Below are 17224 nucleotides of genomic sequence, written 5' to 3'. Positions count from 1 at the left end.
ACAGAGCGCTGATATCTGAACCACCGCGTCATGAGCGGGTCTTAAATAGCACCTCTGACAAGCTATTGGCTGCTGAGTCCCGGGCGGGGAATGGAAAAAGAAGTGTTTGGTAAATCATCACACTGCTTTATGACAAGAACTTGAACAGCTGGTTGGAGTATTGATTGTTACTAAAGCCAATATAAGGCATCATTCATGTTTTTCATTTTATTAAACGAATATTATAAAACATAATTTATCTTGGGGCTTCATTGCCTTGTTTTAATTTAGTCCAGCCACTGGTTGCAAAATTAATTGATTAGTTTATTACTGGATAAGTGTGAGTGAATGATTTATTAATTGGAAAGTAATTAGTCCATATTGCACATTTGTAACTATTATGTTTTATGTATTTCTAACATTAACTATGTGTATGATCTCAAATCTACAGGGAGTAGTCTGAAGAAAACATCAGCACTGAGTTGTATTGAGTACTCATCAACTCATCAACTTTGAGCTTGTTGTCAGTATTTGGTCAGTTTCGCTGGTGCAGCGAAGTCATGCGGACTGTGTTTTGCACAGATTGACATATAGCATGTCACCGGTTACTTACTGGTTGGTTCCCTGTGACATTTCAGCACGCGGGCAGCATGGTTAAGGGTATTTTGGGGCCCCTTTTTGCTGATTTGCTGTTGTCATGGAATCAGAAGATAAGACAGAGCAAAACAAGGATGACAGAAGACTCAAACCTGCATGTAGCACAGAGCGTCAGTGCATGTTGAAACTTTAACTTTATTTAGTAATGTTTGAAATGCAGTTATTAATCATGCATTCATTGCACATTTGATGACCTAGCTGGGATTTGATGAAAAAACACTGTATTATATTTTTACTATTTATAAAACATGTACAGTGCATGTTAGCAGTATGTTACCACTCAGTAAGTCTTGGCAGGCCTATAATGAAACAGGCGCTCGCAGCTATTACAGCTAATTCTTTGTTTCCATTACTTCAAAACTCTGACCTTTGACTTGTTACATAGAGCATTTCACTCAATAACTGAAAAAATAACTTGAAAATGCTGCCACAGCACAGATTATGTCCTAACACTCAGGCAAGAGTAGTTGGCTCTTACAAATGTGTTGCCCGAAACTGCAGCATGAGATGCCAAGATAAACTGGGCAGGAAGCCGATGAGTTGATGGTTGAAGAGTTACCGGCTTGATGCCGTGAAGGTCAGCTGGACGGGGAAGTTCATGCACATGTTGACACTTGCAACAAAGCGCTGACATTATAACCAACTATCAGCTAGTGTGAGGATTCAAGAAACTATTTTAACTTAGGTGTTAACATTTGCAAAGGCACCAAAAAAACTAAACATATACACTCACTGTCCAGTTTAGTAGCAACACCTGTACAATCTAAAGAAGTCTGTACTGGATTACATGACACAGTACAGGTGTACCTAATGAAGTGGCCAGTGATTGTAAGTGGAAAATGGTATTACTCCCAGAATGATTGGCAGATCTTTAACGGACTACAAGTGTAATTAAAGGACTAGAGTCCTTTAATAGAGTCGGACATCCAGCCAAACCGAGCAACATGACAAGAAGGACGGGAAGGTGAGAACTCAACAGACGTCCTCAGAGATGGACAAACCTGCTGAAAGGTCAGTAACACTCCATCAACCATGGCTTCATGATACAGTGGCAGAATGGAAGCCACAAGCTGCTCTGTTTACCAGAGAGGTCCTTGAAGGAAACTCAGTGTCCTTGATGAGCCCAACCAAAGCCCAGACTTAAACCCCATGAAACATCTGTGGAGAGACCTGAAGATGATCAGAAGATCAGAAAGTTCCCACCCAATATGATATAGACACAGGAAGAAGTGACCGGGATGAACTGCAAAACCTGGGGAAGCTGCCAATGGGGTTCTCCAAACTGAATTAAGGATTAAGGTTGTGAAAATCACATTTCAATTTTGTCATGACAGCTTGTTGTGTAGGTTGTCACTTAGATCCCCAGAATGCACATTGATTTATTTTGCTTAATTTTGCAGATGCTAGTGAAGAGGTAGATAGAAAACATGGGGACATGCAGCAAAGGTCCCTCTGCTCAAACCTCGTATGCTGTGACTATGTAGCATGGGCCCGTGATTGTTTTGCTGCATCTGAAGCCTCTGCAGATCTGAATAGAAGCTTTCCACCCAATCATGCACCAGTGGTCTGTTTGTGAAGACAACACTGATTAAAAAACACTTTCAAACAATCTCTAGCTATTTGAGAAACCTCAGGTAAATAAGCGTAATGTGTCAGTATGAGTGACCTCACTGTGTCAAGAGGTGCAGTCCACACTGGGTAATAAAAGGTCTCGCTCTTTGTCCAACACACACACACACACACCAACAGATGTTGCTACTGCAGCAAGCCAGCTGTCTTCATGGGCTGTTACTTTTCAATGAACTCGACAACATTTTCCTTGAAAACCAATGACTGCATTTGTTTTCCGACTACTGATGCTGTGCTCCTCATCTCTGCTGCCACGTGTTAACAAGGAGGTGACGAGGTGCACCGTGAGTCAGACCTCCACAGCAGAGATTGTCAGTGCCAGCGGAGAAGAAATGTGGACAAACAGTCCTCCTCCACAAAGCTTGGACACAAAGAAATGTTTTAAAGTTGAAGTACTTCCAAGACTGATTTCCTAACCTTATTTCTAGGAATGGCAGACGATCACACTTCCAGATTAACAAATCCAAAACCGAACCTTCCTTATGCTTTTGTTCACTCAAAAAAACATTCTGTGAACAGACCACTGTGTGAAGAAAAAAATTACATTAAAATAAACGCTTCTCAAAATTAGTTCACGCAGAACTTCCAGGTGTTTTCGTTTCCCTCCAATTCACTGATCACCTGAAAACTAAAAAGCTTCTGTGAATCAGAGCGTTCTGCAGGTTGGTAGCCGACGAGTGAGTGCAGGCCACCGAACATGCTTTAAAAGTCGTCTTTGTGGCTTCAATAATATGAGTCCACTAACTAACACAGAGTCACGAGGAAATATTTACAGAGCGAGAGAGAGAGATAAGCTGGAGGTTCACAGCTGTCTCTATTCCTCGCTGATAGCTTTACTTTACTGTTGTGCATGTTTCCCTTACTGTTCTTTTCCACAACACAGTGGTTTTCAGGGCACAGTGATGCTGACGGTGCTGATGATTCATTCTCAATCAGGTGTTGTTGTTTTTACAAATGTAAGCAGAGATGGTCTCATGTCAGTGAGACTGTATGGATAAGGTCGAATACTGAATTTGAGACCATGAGACCATGAGACCATTTTCCGAGAACCAAGAACCTCAACAGTGGGTTTACATTTTCTGCTAAATGCTGGAGAGTGACCATGCCGCCAGTCGAGGTGGATTTAAGAGGATTTAAAAATAATAAAATCAACATTTGGGCAGAATGTAATTAATGCAAATTAAGGTTATTTTAGTGTTAATGGTGAGACTTTTGTTTGCTGTTAACATTCATAGGCGCAGCATGAAATATACACCATACACTTTATTTAACTTTGTCCACTGTTACTCGGCCCCTGAATCTGTTTCAGAGGAGATAATCCACAGACTCATGGAATCTGAGTTGTTTTTCTCAGTCATACTGTGGATTAGTTCACTGTTACTTAATATGTTTTGAATTTTTAGCAAAGCTGGCTCAGTGAAAACAACCAGTTCTAATCCTATACTGTTAAAACATGTTGGATGGGGCTGTTGTGAGACTCCAGGGACAGATAGTTCAGCCATGCAACATCTATAACAACCTACTTAAAGACACACTGTGCGTAACAATTGTAGTACCTTAACTGTCCTCTGTCAGTGTCTAAACTGGATGTGTTTACACACTGTGTCGGTCACGCAGAGCAAAATACCTGAATTGTTTTTATTTAAACTATGAAAACAGACTTAAAGAGGAAAAGTCTTTGAAGTATGAGTGAAACATGAGCATAAGATTGAAAATCAGCGGCCGCATACACAAGTAGTCGTAGTGGTGCTTCACATACCTAATGATGGCTTAATGCCGTAAAAATACACTTTGACTACGTCTTAGCACTTTGACGTAAATAGTTTGTGAAGTGAGAAACAAAGTAAGGAACAAAGTTAAGTCGGGACGACAAAGACTTTCAAAGCAAAGTGAGATGTTAAAGAAAAGTCTTGAATGTGCCACAGGTTTGAGGGCACATGATAGCAGCCCTGACAGTAGGGCACTGCAGGATGAGAGATACCAAGTGGAGTTAAGTAGCACCCTCAGAGAGGTAGGATGTGAGCTCTGAGGGCAATAAAGTCTGTTTCCCCGTATATGTGTGTTCCTAACCTTGACCCCAGCCTGTGCCAGTTACCTCTGCTGACCCCCAAGCCCCCTTCACCTCCCCTGTCCAGCTGTTACTGAACAGCTACATGTATGATTTTAAAGTGTCTGTATCCAGAATAGCTGGACTTCAGGCTCAGCTCTACGTTTTCTTAAATGCTGCACATAATAATAATAATAATAATAATAATAATAATAATAATAATTATTATTATTATTATTATTATTATTATTATTATTATTATTATTATTATTATTATTATTATTATTATTATTATTAGTACATTATATTGGCATAATCTCAAACTATCCAGACTGAACCTGGACATTATTTTGAACCTCTGAGTGGTCAACTAATCTCATTCCCTTGAACTTTGGCATTGTTGTGACTAAAACTACTTATCAAACCATTTAAATGAGAAGGAATAAGTGATGACATGCATTCAACATATCATTTGGCGACATGATACGATGAAGGAAATGCATTCAACATGTTTCTCAGACCTCAAGAGCACTTATTGTGTTCAATCTCACTGAGGGGGGGATCATATGTGTTTGTTAAAGCTCCTCAGGGCACCTTCAGCTCTGGATGTTTATGTCAAGCTGCTCTCTGTGGGGTTTGCTATATGTGATTTTATGTGTGGGGTTTTCTTTTAATGAAATACCAAAAATCCCACTTGAGCACTTCATAAAACTCTCTGGACCTGGAATCACTCCCATTCATTCCCTCACGTTCAAGAAATGAATTGTAAATCAGCTCCATGTATGTGACTTAAGAGTAATAATCATTTACTGCAACAAATATTTGTATTATTGAACATACATCCCAGTCATTACGGCAGGTGGTGGCATTAAAGGGATCATCTGTCATCACTGACACTCCAAATTATTTTTAATTATAAAGTTTTTTACCAGGCACACCCTTGTATGTGATTACCAGTACTTTGACACGAGACAGAGCTGTGTAGAGGTTGTGTTTTACATGTTGATAGTGTTTCTCCTCCACGACATGACGAGTGACAGCTTTTCATTTTAACAGGGGGTCCACGATACGTTCATGAGTTGATTAAGATTTTATCTAAAAGCAACTTCTAGAAGATTGAAATATGTGGTTTATCTCTTTATTCAACCATCCTGGGCTCTATCTTTACACAATGCACACTGCATTTCAGTTCATAAAAGTAAATGCACTCAAGAGCTGGCATAGAGACCATTTTGATCAATCTTTCCAAAGCCTTAAAATCACAAAACGCTTCATTTAAAAAAATTACAAACAACTGAAGCCTGCCAAAAATATATTACAGCTTAATATACAAATATATATAAATGTACAATAAATACAATATGGCAATTGTTGAGATGTATTATGGCTATCATGTAGGCCAGTTTATCAAAAATGATTAATGTTTGACCTTTCAAAATAAGGGCTGAGTTTAGTCAATGAGGTAAACTTAAATTTTGTAGGTGAGAAACCTGACAAGGTAGGTTTACTTTATCATTAAGCTTTAAGGAGCACTTAGCCATTACTGGATAATTTAAAAAGTTACCTTGGTTCATTTTCGTAAAAAAAGGGCACCAAAACTAATGAATACATGTGCCTGTTGGACTGTGCTCTCGATGATCTTTAAATCTTTAAAAAAATGTCTCCAGGGGACAGAGAGCCTTTTAAAGTGACCAGTGACCTAATAACCAAAGGCAATCAACAAGCAAGGCTTCAAAAAATCAGATATTAACACAAAACTCAAATTCAAAAAATATATATATACTGTAATAATGATTGAAGAGGTATTTCCAAAGACTGCTGTGATTCTCTGTTCAGTAGATAGTAAATACTTCTTTGGTCCCTGACGATTATTGGCAATTAGTGGTTAGGTAAAGACAAACATTAGGGACAAAATTATCATTAAAAAACAAACAATAAAACTCACAAAGCTGTGCCTAGGTTATGCCTGTCACTCAGAATCATTTATACATAAACAATAATCCAAGTTCACAAAGGCAAAGACAGCACACCAGTTCAGGGGTTCAAAATGCATTGAAGTCAGTATAAACAGTACATGTAGGCTACACAAGCATAAACACATGATTATGACAATATGCAGGAAAAGTTACTGTAAGTATGAATTTGTAAAAATGTGAGCACATCATCACAACAAAACTGTAACATTTTTCAGCAGCAGAGACGGTTTTCAGAGACAGAACTCGTGAGCAGAATGGTTTCCAGCGCTGTGGATGAGGTTGTGTTGTTGATTGCACTGGGAGTTCAGGAAAAAAACAAGGAGGAATCAGAAGGATGCAGCAGTCAGTGTGTGTGTAAAGTTACTTGCAAAGGCTTTCCCAGTGTTGCTTTGTGCTGTCCATCTTTGGCTAAGTATGTAGAGATGAATCAAGTGAAGCTTCAAGCGTCGTTCTGTCCAAAAAGACTGCCCTGCGTTTTAAGCTTCTGCAACCTGGACGGGAGACAAGACAAAAGTGAGATATTGCTTCTGACAATATTTGTATTAATAGATCAGTCACTTCATCATAGTCATTGTCACTGTTTTATAGCAGTAGGCTGAGGTCTGCAGAAGGCAGCCAAATTGTATTATGGAATAGCACGATCAGCATTCTGATGAATGGGGGTCAAGGCTAATTTATTCACTGCTCCAAACTCCTCCTGATCTAACAATGTTAGAGTTTGGGTGGAGGAAGGTTTAGGCCAACAGTTTGTTCCATTTGTGAACCAAAACTAAACAAAAACTTTTTCTTAACTTACAGCTTCCCTCTACGGCTTGCACTGCTTTCCTTTGACTTCACAAACTCAGCATTTTCTCCTCCCCTGACAAGGTAGGCAAACTCTCCTTCCTTTGCGCTGAAGATCACTCTGAAATTATACAAGAGCATACAAGCATTAGACGAAAGAACCAAAATCTCATCATCAGGCTTGTACATAAATGCCGCTACTTCTATTCTACATCTTAGTAGCAGTGACGTCTTACTTGGACTGGGTCTCTCCAGACTTGACGCGCAGTTTGCGGATGTAGAACTGGCTGCTGCCCCACCAGTTGGACCAGCTGATGATTGTGTCCTTCTCCCAGCGCAGCTTCACTATCATCAGGTCTCCAACATCCGTGTCGGTGGTGATGAGGAAGGAGACAGTGGAGTTACCGTTCATTACCGGCCTGTGAGGGAAACATAAGAGCAATGTTCAGAGATCAGCTGCTCAGACTGGTGTGGACATGTATGACGTTTTAAAGCATATGTACTTTTAATTCTAACTTATCACCTGTTTACTTTTTCTCATAATCATCATGCGTATATCTCTGGGTTTTTTTGGTTTTCACATTAGGGATCTACAACATTTTACTTTGTGATGTACTTACAGGACAAAGGGAATGTCCTGCTTCTCTCCATGGGTTCCATACAGAGAAATCTTCATTGGCTGCTCTGTGAAGCTCAGCTGGTCCTTACTGAAGAAATGCAGCTTCACCTGGTAGTGGAATACTGCAGGAGGGGGTGAGGTGGGAGTTTACTGAAGGTCCTTTGAACTCTTTAGTGCCACTACTTTATTAGTTCAACACAAGTCTTGTGTCACTACATTTAAACACAACCAGGAACTTGTGAGAAGTCCTCTTTGGTTTCATTTCAATACTGTAAATATGCATGTGCATCTCTGAAATATCAATATACTTGTAGTTTCTAACATTAAATGCTTCTGGCAAAACCAGTGTATTAAAATCCCTGGCAGATATGGCACATATTCATTTTAGCTGCATGTCTTTTTTCTTACTATTTACCTTTGTAAGGCATCATTTCGCGAGTCTTGAGGTACATCTTGGCACTACGAGGTGAGCGAACCTTGTTGATGTTATAGCCCAGCTTGTTGCAGCGGTTCTTCCTGCAGCTCAGGCAAAGGCCCTTGTTAAAGGCTTCTTTGGAGTTGCAGCGGTAGGCCATGCTCTGCTGCTGAGTGTTCAGCAGAGAGTCGATGAACAGGTGGATGGAGCGTTCGTGAGAACATTTGACAAGCTGGTCCATGTCTGAAACACACAGAGCACAGAAAATATGGAACCTCTTTGTCTTTTCTCAGATTACGTCACGCAACAGAGAAAATTTCTTCCGTATGTGTGGCTCTGTATGGTCCTTCACATCTCAGAGTTTGACTACTGATCCAGATGGCGTTGCTCAATTAGTTCTGGCTCAGTTAACAGTTGAGGTAGTGAACCAGCAAAACATCCAGAGCTTTCATCTCTACATAAAACAGAACATGTCTGTGAAATATTGCTAATCTATAAACACATTTAAATATTTAGCTCCTGAAAGCTTTTGTAGATAATTTACAACCCTGTTGTTACAAATCTTTCATTTAATGTGAGCAGAGATTTGTATTTATGGCGCAGCGCATCACACAAAAGAAGTGAAGAAGATTGATACCAGCAGCTGGACTGGCAGGTTCTTCCTAACTGTGAATTACAACTCGTCTTAGAGCACAGAGACACTAACAGTCATAGGACAACATCATGCAGAAGTGCAGTAAAAAAACAAACAGCAGATAATATTTGTAGTGCATACTTTGGAGGCCCTTAATCCCTTCCAGTGCAATCCCCAGCAAAGTATTCTGGATGTCGCAGCCTGGCTGGAAAGTGCCTCCATTGGGGTAAATGTCAATGTGGCCCACTGGCCTCTGGATGCCGATGCTGCGGTCTGGAGAGCCCCTGGTGTTCGTATGTAGGACGTCCACAAACTGGGCGTCACCTCGGGACAGGGTGCTCTGGTCATCTGCATGTTCAAAGGTGGGACCAGCAGGATCTAGACCTGGGTGGAAAACAGAGAGAGGATGAAGAATGGGTTCGATCCACCCGTAATAACAGCACTTCAGCTTGGGGTTTTTCTTGGCATCTTTCTGCCAAGCAGAGCTCTGCAGAACCACTGAAGCTAAGAAGTATGTGAAGCATACTTCAGACTGATAAATGGGCCCACATACAGGACTTGGAATGTAACGGCCAAGAGAATATATTTCATAGGGGTGGTGTGTCGTTTTCGCAAGCTGGGGCAGGAACAAAAAGTTAAAATGTTATGTTTGCATGCACCTTTTAGTGGCTCAGGGACTCATTTTATTTTTTACAATAAAAGCATAAAAGGTTTCTACTTGTTTGTTACTGGAATGGACTGATGACTCAACATGTACGCACCTACGCTCGTCCCGGTTCTCTACATGTGATGTGAGCGGATGAAGATCCCCTTTTGTTAACACTCACCTGTGATTCTGCTGATTTTATGGTCAGTGAGGTCTCCAGCGATTCCAGCAACATGTGCTCCCAGACTGTAACCCAGCAGATGAATCCTCTCCCAGGGCAACTGCAGCTCTTTCTGAAAAGGAAAAGATGGATGACGTGCTGAAGGTATTCAAACAAAGCACGGCTGCAGTCTGGAGTTTGGGACATCGTCCAAGAACGGGATTATTTTGTGTAATTTTGTGCTCTGCCAAAAACACTACAAACACTACACTGGAAGTCTCATACACACAAATACAGACAAATTAGGGCATTACACATGTTGCAATGACGTGGACGCTGTCCATACGAATGCTGCGATTCACTAAATACTGAAGTGTAGATAAGCCTGGAAGTCTTTCAGTCAAAACACTCACCTGAAGCCAGGTAACAAACTTGGCAACGTCTCGGCCCACAAGTTTTGTGTAGGCCGCAGAGGTCGGGTAGTGCTGGTTGGCGCGGGTCAGCCAGTCCACCACAATCACATTGGCGCTGGGCTCGCGCTCGTACAGAGCAGTCACCAGCTTGGGCACCCAGCTCTCAAACATCCCTGTCACCTGTAGTGAAACACAGATATAACTCAACCTTATGTGTATGTTGTCTCTGAAATAATGTACAGTTTGGATATTTATGGTAAATTCATCAGGCTACATCGGTTTGGACCAGACTCAGCATTCGATGAGTTAGTTCCTTTAACTTTCAAACTCGACACACAAACACACGTAGGTTTAAGACTAAGCTCTTAATATACCTGTAATTACCCTCGGGCTGTTCTATAATAACATGTGCTGGCGACAACTTTAAATGAAGGACAGTATATTTAGTCTGACGTACCGTCCAGCCATGAATTACAACGAAGGTCTGTGTTTCTGAGTTGAATTCACACTCTTTGATGGTTTCTGGTGAGCCGGCCACAATGTAGCACATGTCATCATCAGGGATGTCGGACGAGCGCAGGGAGAACTTGGAGACAATGTCAGTGTAGTCTGTGATCCATTCTGTAGTGGCTGGCGGAGGGGTGGCGGTGGCGTTTACTGCAACACACATACACAAACAGACAGTTTGACAGCAGAATATTAGGTTTTAGCAGAAATAGTTGAAATGCAGAAGTTTGTTAGGATCCCGAGCAGAGAAACCTGACTTCTATAACTGAGCTATTACAACCTCTAATCCATACACATCATGCTCAAACTTGTAACAGTTTTAGGGAAAGTTGTCATGCTAATTATGAATCCTTGCTGCTTTTCTTCTGTATCAAGCGACCAGTAATCTCCCCAGTCAGCCTGCAGCAGCACAGAGGCTTGAAGCAGAGCAGGCCAGTGTCGCCCCCTTTTGTCTCCACTGCATTTTTTTTTTTTTTTTTTTAACCAAGATAAGTCTATAAATGAAAAACTAATTACCTGGATTTCCAAAGCAAAGCTTCATGTATTAACCCTGGACAAACATTTCCCTCACAGTGCAGGCAGAGTGCCCTAAAATGTCCAAGTACACAAAGTAGACTGAAAACCACCTAATTAAACTCCATATTTAATACTGCAGCATAAAAATACTTAGATTAGATTTTTGATTAAACTACTTGTTTGTTTGTTTGTTTGTTTTTTCTCTCTCTCTGCTTTTAATTGGGACAAAAGCAGCAGCAGGGACTTTAGTTCATGCACACATGGAGCTGAATGCTGTGCAGATGAAATGCAAACCTGCAGAGCTGGACTCTCAAAGCTTTTGACGGGGTTATTCCCAGTCAGCATTAACTGACCCACTAGTCTGAGTAAGTCGAGCTGCGACTGAATCCTGAAACTAACAAGAAGTCAGTGTTAGGTGGATCTTACCAAACACACCGGCGGCGGCTTCGGGGTCAGAGGAAAAAGTTGCAAAAATGTTTCCCAAAATTATCCAAAGAGAAAAAATGCAGATGTTTTCGTTTCCCATGTTACTGAGATGTTTAGATCTGAAATGTCCTGAATAAAAACCTAGATGCCGGTCGGTCTCTTATATCCAGTGGTGTCTGTCCCACCTCCGTGCGCCGCTGACCCGCTGGAGCTGCGGCTTCTGGCTGAAGTTTCTTATGGTCTGTCACGGATGAGGCTCCAAGGAAACTTTATGGGGGGTTCATTTGAATATTGAACCGCGATTGGCTTCAGCTTTGAAGGCGGAGTTTAAACTTTGTCCCAGCTCTGACTCGCTGAGGGGATCATTCAGTGCAGAGCTGAGAGAGGGCAGCAGACAAGAGTGTGTGAGAAAGTGCACAGGAGAGTTGGATTAGACCTAAAATACATGTGTGTGTGTGTGGGAAAAAAACTCACATTTATATGGAAACATAAGCTTTCTAATCCAATAAGACACTAGTGCACTACCTTAATACTTCAATCAGACAGAAGAGGTGGAATGACAGTGAGCACAATGTGAACAATGACACATTATTAATATGTGTTAATCAAATGTTATTTAATCAAATAATAAATAGAGTTGATTTTATTGATGGTGTGACGGTGAACGTCCTGACAGAGGCAACTGATGTGGTCTGTGAGTATTTCAAACCACTCTACTGTGATTTGTCATCTAATAACCTTTAAACACACACATATCCGCTCCTCCAGCTGGACTCACTGGGTCCTGTTTCATTGTCTTATCATTGCACAAAACAACACTCACCCCCCCCCCCCACCCCCCCCACCCCCCCACCCCCACCCCCCCCACTAACATGGCCCCTTGCATTGTTTTAACGTGGGGCAAAAGTCTGTGTAAATCCAGCCTCCAGGCATCCAGGACATCTCGGACAGAGCATCTTGTGCAGTGTGGGTGTGTTACAGAGCCCCCTCTCCCATTGGTGGACCACTGCTGAGCCGCCTGTGTCTCCGAAACAGTGAGCACACAACTGGGAAACAGATGACACTGTCAGGTCACACAAACATTCAAACTTTAAATGTTAACTACAAAGAAAGCAAAGCGCACTCCTGTGCCAAATCATGCAGTGTTACAATAAAATCAAGATGTTTAGACATACAGTGCATGCTATATGTTTTTTGAGGCGCGGGGGCCCTAAAGAAGCTGAAACTGCAGACGAATCAAAAACATGTGTAGCATAACACGAGTCATGCTTGGGCCTGCGGGTCTGAATTTTAAGGGGAGTTTTGTGCCAAAACACCTGCGTGAACAACTTTTTCACCACTGTTAGTTCTCCACGTCGTATACAGCAAATCCTGTAGCCTACATATTTAAACATCGTAATTTCAATTTGTGCAGTATGTTCACTGATGTCAGCCACAAAATGAATGATAATAGAGGATAGTTTCAAGCTTTTTCTGTAAATGTAATAAATAAAATGACACTTGTGGAGAACTGCGTTCATGTCCCCCGTCATGTTGTTCAACCCATAGAACAAAAAAAATGAAGGAACTGATTTGCTTTCCTTTACAATGAAGCACCTTTTAATCTGTTATAACCTGCTGCTCTATGTTTGCTTTTGCTAAATATAGTCTGCTGTTTCTTTTATCTTACATATTTGAACATATGTACCTTAATGGGAGTTTGTATGAGTGCATTTGTGCCAGTGATTGTTAGCAAAGTGATGCTTATGGTGAGACCAGCAGGCCCAACCCAGTGATTAGACAGCAGAGGAACGCCTATATGTATCTCAGTCTGTGATCTCTAGATTCACTGCGGTTACCAGACTTGACCCCGAGGGAGAGTTACACTGATGAACGGCGGAGGAGACTTGCTCGAGCAGGACTGTTAAATATCCTGTATGCGACACGCCCAGACGACATCGCCAAAAAGGATGTTTAGCTTCACGGAAGAGGAGGGGGCATTTCAGATGGATAGGAGGTTGTTAACACTGTTGTTAACAGTGGAAGAGCAGGAGAGGCAGCTAAATACAGGCAGATTGCCAGATTGTGTTTTTTTGGTCTGGATACAAATCTGATATATCCCATTTTAATCTCGTTCAAATTGGTTTGGCTTTGACCCTGAGACCTGCTGAGGAAATGAAAGGATCACTGCAGGGAGAACACAGATTTCCAGCTGAGGAAGAATTCCTTCATTTTCCTGTTTCTGATTTTTCTTCTGACGCCTTACGAACCTCAGAGGCTTCACATTCCTCTGTTTGCACTTTCTTAGAGATTATGTTGACTGTAGCCTGCAAAAGAGCAGAGCAGTGCTGAGCCGTGCAGGCCTCTTCATGGATCTGCTGGTGGTTCTGGGTCTGGTTTATACATATGTTTACAGGATTTCAAAGAGCAAGCCACTGTAGCAAACTCTTTGCAGGTGTAGCTACAGGCGAAACTTGATTCTCTGTAACGTGCAGTCAGTTGTGCTCAGTGAGGCAGGAAAAGCATGAACGTGAATTTAAGCAGCCCTGCAAACACACACTCGCAAATGGTGAAACGCTCCATATAAACATCAATTCTGATGACTCACTGAGAAGGTTGATACTAGGAAAGACGGAAAATTAGGATTTGGTTTCACAGAGCGATGCAGCACAACTATGCTTGGCGAGCGACTTTGCAGGGCCCCCCCTTGTGTTTCAACATGTGGATATAGTATGCAGCTTCCACATACTGGCTCATCCACAGCCAGCAGAGAGGAGATGTGACAGCTGACTTTCTTCTTTACTTACTGAATGAGAACATAAACATGGCCTGGTTTTCATTTGGGGATTATTCCCCCCCTGTTTAGCTCTTTCAATTTACGTGCATGCCCTCGTGTTTGTGCTGCAGTGGTGGCGCCGTAGCGCTGCGTACAGGATGTACAGAATATTTTCTATCTAACCTCCTCATTTCATGCAGAACACCTTGCCACCTGTGCAAGGCCTCGTACTGTTTTTTGTTGCCCCGTTGACACAAATCACAGCCTTCTTCATTATCTCAATAGTCGCCTTCTTTCAATGCCATCACTGCCCAGACTCAACAGGATGAAAAGACCTTCAGGGAATTTAGCTGAGCTCTGCAAAATGTCAAAGAAAAAGAAAAAACCCTTGACCAGATTTACTTCACGTCACACATGAAGCTTAGTGTGCACGCAGCTGACACCACACTTGATTTTAGTCCTAATTGCCCATTCAGAAATTCATTAGGATAAAAAAAGGAAGAAAAAAATTACAGGCTCCGCGGTGGGAGTTCACTGTTTTACGAGCCTCTTACTAAAGGCGCAGTGAGGCCATAAAGAAGCCACAGAAAGACTCGAGGTTTATGTGTGTGAGGAAGGCTGTATTTTATTTCTCTGTTCAAGGGTGACATAAAGAGGTTGTGTTATACACTTGCGCCCTCGGTTTTACGACGAAACTAATTGATGTGTGAGTTTGTGTTTGTGTGTTGCACAGAAGCGTGAAGCGTAGCACTCATTCACAGCCACTGTGCACTGTAAATGATGTGTTCATGAACCCTTCAGTCTTCACTTTACAGTACATAAATCAACATGAAAGCAGAAATAATGTGCGCTTGCTATAAAAACATTGTGTAAAATGTACCATTATATATAGAATTTAGGTTCTATCATTATTTTTTGTTGTGCATGCATGAAACGCACCCATGGTGTATGTTGAGATTCACATACTGTAGCAGAGACAAACACGTGCCAGCAGCTCGGGCGGCTCAGTAGAGCATTATCCAGATTTTACATGCTCACACTGAAAGCCACAATTTCATGCATGGACACTGCATTGGCACTTTTGCACGTGTGTCAGTGGTTCATGTGTTTTTTATGAGTGGAATACAACAGAAGCCTGAATGAATAAATGCAGCTGGTAATGTAAGTGAAGTTAAAGTTAAGTTAAGGGCGAGATTTAGGTCACTGAGTGTGCAGCAGGCAGCACCAGACTGGTCTCTTACTCAAGTCTGTGATGTCCCAACTGAGGAGTGTGTTTCATAACTATTTGAATTCAGTTGCTCCAGAAGATGCCCGCATCTGGGGGGTAGCAGCAAGCTGTGCTTGCACATGTTGAACTCAGCATGTTCTTCTTACAGCGTTAATTACAGCTCTTATTGACTTTTTTATTTACGTTTGAGTCAATTTAATCTTATCTGTGTGCAAACAACAAAAACAAATATTTGTATCATTTCACATGAAACACAGAGAGTCAGTTAGTGTACTGTAACTGTGATATTAGTCTATAATAAGATGGATCAATGGATTAGAGAAGGAAGTAGCTAATTAAGTCATGTGTTTTGTTTCTTGTGAAACTAGACTAAAATAACACACATTCAAAGATTATTTTTGCACCAGTAACAGGACGTGATTCAGACACTATAAAGCCTTAATCCACTGACAGTAGTTCATTAGCATTCCTGTTGTGGCCCTGGATGACTGAAGTCTTTAACATGGTGCTTGTTTCTCTCTTCAATGAGGCTGTGGCTGCTGTCTGAGCTCATGGTTTGCCTCAGTCCTCTCATGTCCACTGCCTGGCATGTCATCTGGGTGTTCTGCATGCACGATCATCAGACACCTACTGTTTGACTGATCAGAATAATTTATGACTTGCTCCACATGTGGTCTACTGTTCTATTTGAAATGTTCACCTTATATATAGTCATATGGTCTCAGATCTCTTCCCTGGTCACACTGTAGCTCTGAGCTTCACTTCTGTTGAAACATAAAGATGTTTTCTCAGCTTTGTTTTCTCTCAGTTGTCCAAGGAAGCTCCTGGTGTATCCACCGGTAGAGGTCTCAGACTAACCCGCAGAAGAACTTATGCATACACCATAAGATGCTCTACCTCGGCTCCCCCGCTGCACTGCCACTCATTTGAAGATGTGAACCAATCGAAGCAGCGAAACACTGCAGAAGTTCTCACTGACAACCTGCTGCTCTGTCATGTTAGTCTGTTTCTCATCAGCGGGATAAAGGTGTGGCTCTGGAACCTTCTGTATGTTCATAAGCTGAGATAGAAAAATGAGAAAGAGTTTCAACAAAGTCGAGCAAGTTATAGCAGATTTTCAGTGATGTGAATATCTGATCCATCTTTTCTATTGGCTTTCAAAAGACCCTAACCCTAAAAGAATAAACCTCTGTAAGAATGCAGCTGTGATTATGAGAGAAAAGCATATTTCATACAAACACCTATGCAAGTTAGACCTGAGATTATCCCTATTTATTAATTTAAACTTCAAAACATGCATGTTTGCTGCAGCAGCATTGATCCTGTTTAATCGCTAAAGACAGGGATATGTAAAGAAAGAGGACAGAGACACAGCTTTAGCTAGATGTCTCATCAGGACACACATCACAGAAAAGAAATATCTGAAGCCAAGGAATGTGAGTAAATGATGTTACACAGCAAGGGGTGACACGAGGATGATTCAAAGTGCGTTCCTTTAACACTGACCCCAGTGAACTGGTGCTGGCAGACACGTTTTTTTTTTTGTCTTGAGGTGTGTATGAGTGTGAACCCTGGTGTGTGTGAGGTGTGTATGTGTGTAAATGTCTGTTACTTTCTCCACTTCAGACCCTGTGAGCTCCTTGTTCTACATCTGGTGTCTGTGTCTGTTGTAATGGGGCAGTCACTCGGGGCAAGAGGAGGAAAGAGGTGAAACAGCCACAGGGAACTTGGTACAAGTCCTAATTATATCCCCCAACACACTGTGACCTACATGTCATGTCCTCTGTGCCCCCCTCTTCTGTCTGCATTTCTCTTCTGTCATTCAAATGTTTAT

General features: G+C 41.7%; 1 protein-coding gene across 1 annotated transcript; it reads right to left on the bottom strand.

Annotated features, from left to right (window-relative positions):
* Positions 1-5434: 5434 nt before the first annotated feature.
* Positions 5435-11637, bottom strand: lpl (lipoprotein lipase). Its single transcript, XM_026344851.1, has 10 exons — positions 11408-11637; positions 10416-10615; positions 9959-10138; positions 9567-9678; positions 8881-9123; positions 8106-8348; positions 7692-7812; positions 7308-7490; positions 7085-7192; positions 5435-6779 (listed from the first exon to the last, which is right to left on the bottom strand). The coding sequence occupies exons 1-10, from the start codon at positions 11505-11507 to the stop codon at positions 6728-6730; spliced, it is 1542 nt and encodes a 513-aa protein (XP_026200636.1). The 5' UTR covers positions 11508-11637; the 3' UTR covers positions 5435-6727.
* Positions 11638-17224: the final 5587 nt, after the last annotated feature.

The sequence above is a fragment of the Anabas testudineus genome, chromosome 4, assembly GCF_900324465.2.
Source record: "Anabas testudineus chromosome 4, fAnaTes1.2, whole genome shotgun sequence".
Lineage (NCBI taxonomy): Eukaryota > Metazoa > Chordata > Actinopteri > Anabantiformes > Anabantidae > Anabas > Anabas testudineus.
Note: the sequence above shows the minus strand (reverse complement) of the source record. Positions and strands in the feature narration are given on the sequence as shown.

What these genes read in the sequence shown, in the direction of transcription:
- lpl (XM_026344851.1), bottom strand. Translation starts at nt 11,507, where the DNA reads ATGGGAAACGAAAACATCTGCATTTTTTCTCTTTGGATAATTTTGGGA. An exon ending in AGCCGCCGCCGGTGTGTTTG is followed by an intron (nt 10,616 to 11,407) that starts GTAAGATCCACC and finishes TGTGTGTTGCAG; the next exon opens with TAAACGCCACCGCCACCCCT. An exon ending in TCTGGAGAGACCCAGTCCAA is followed by an intron (nt 7,193 to 7,307) that starts GTAAGACGTCAC and finishes GTATAATTTCAG; the next exon opens with AGTGATCTTCAGCGCAAAGG.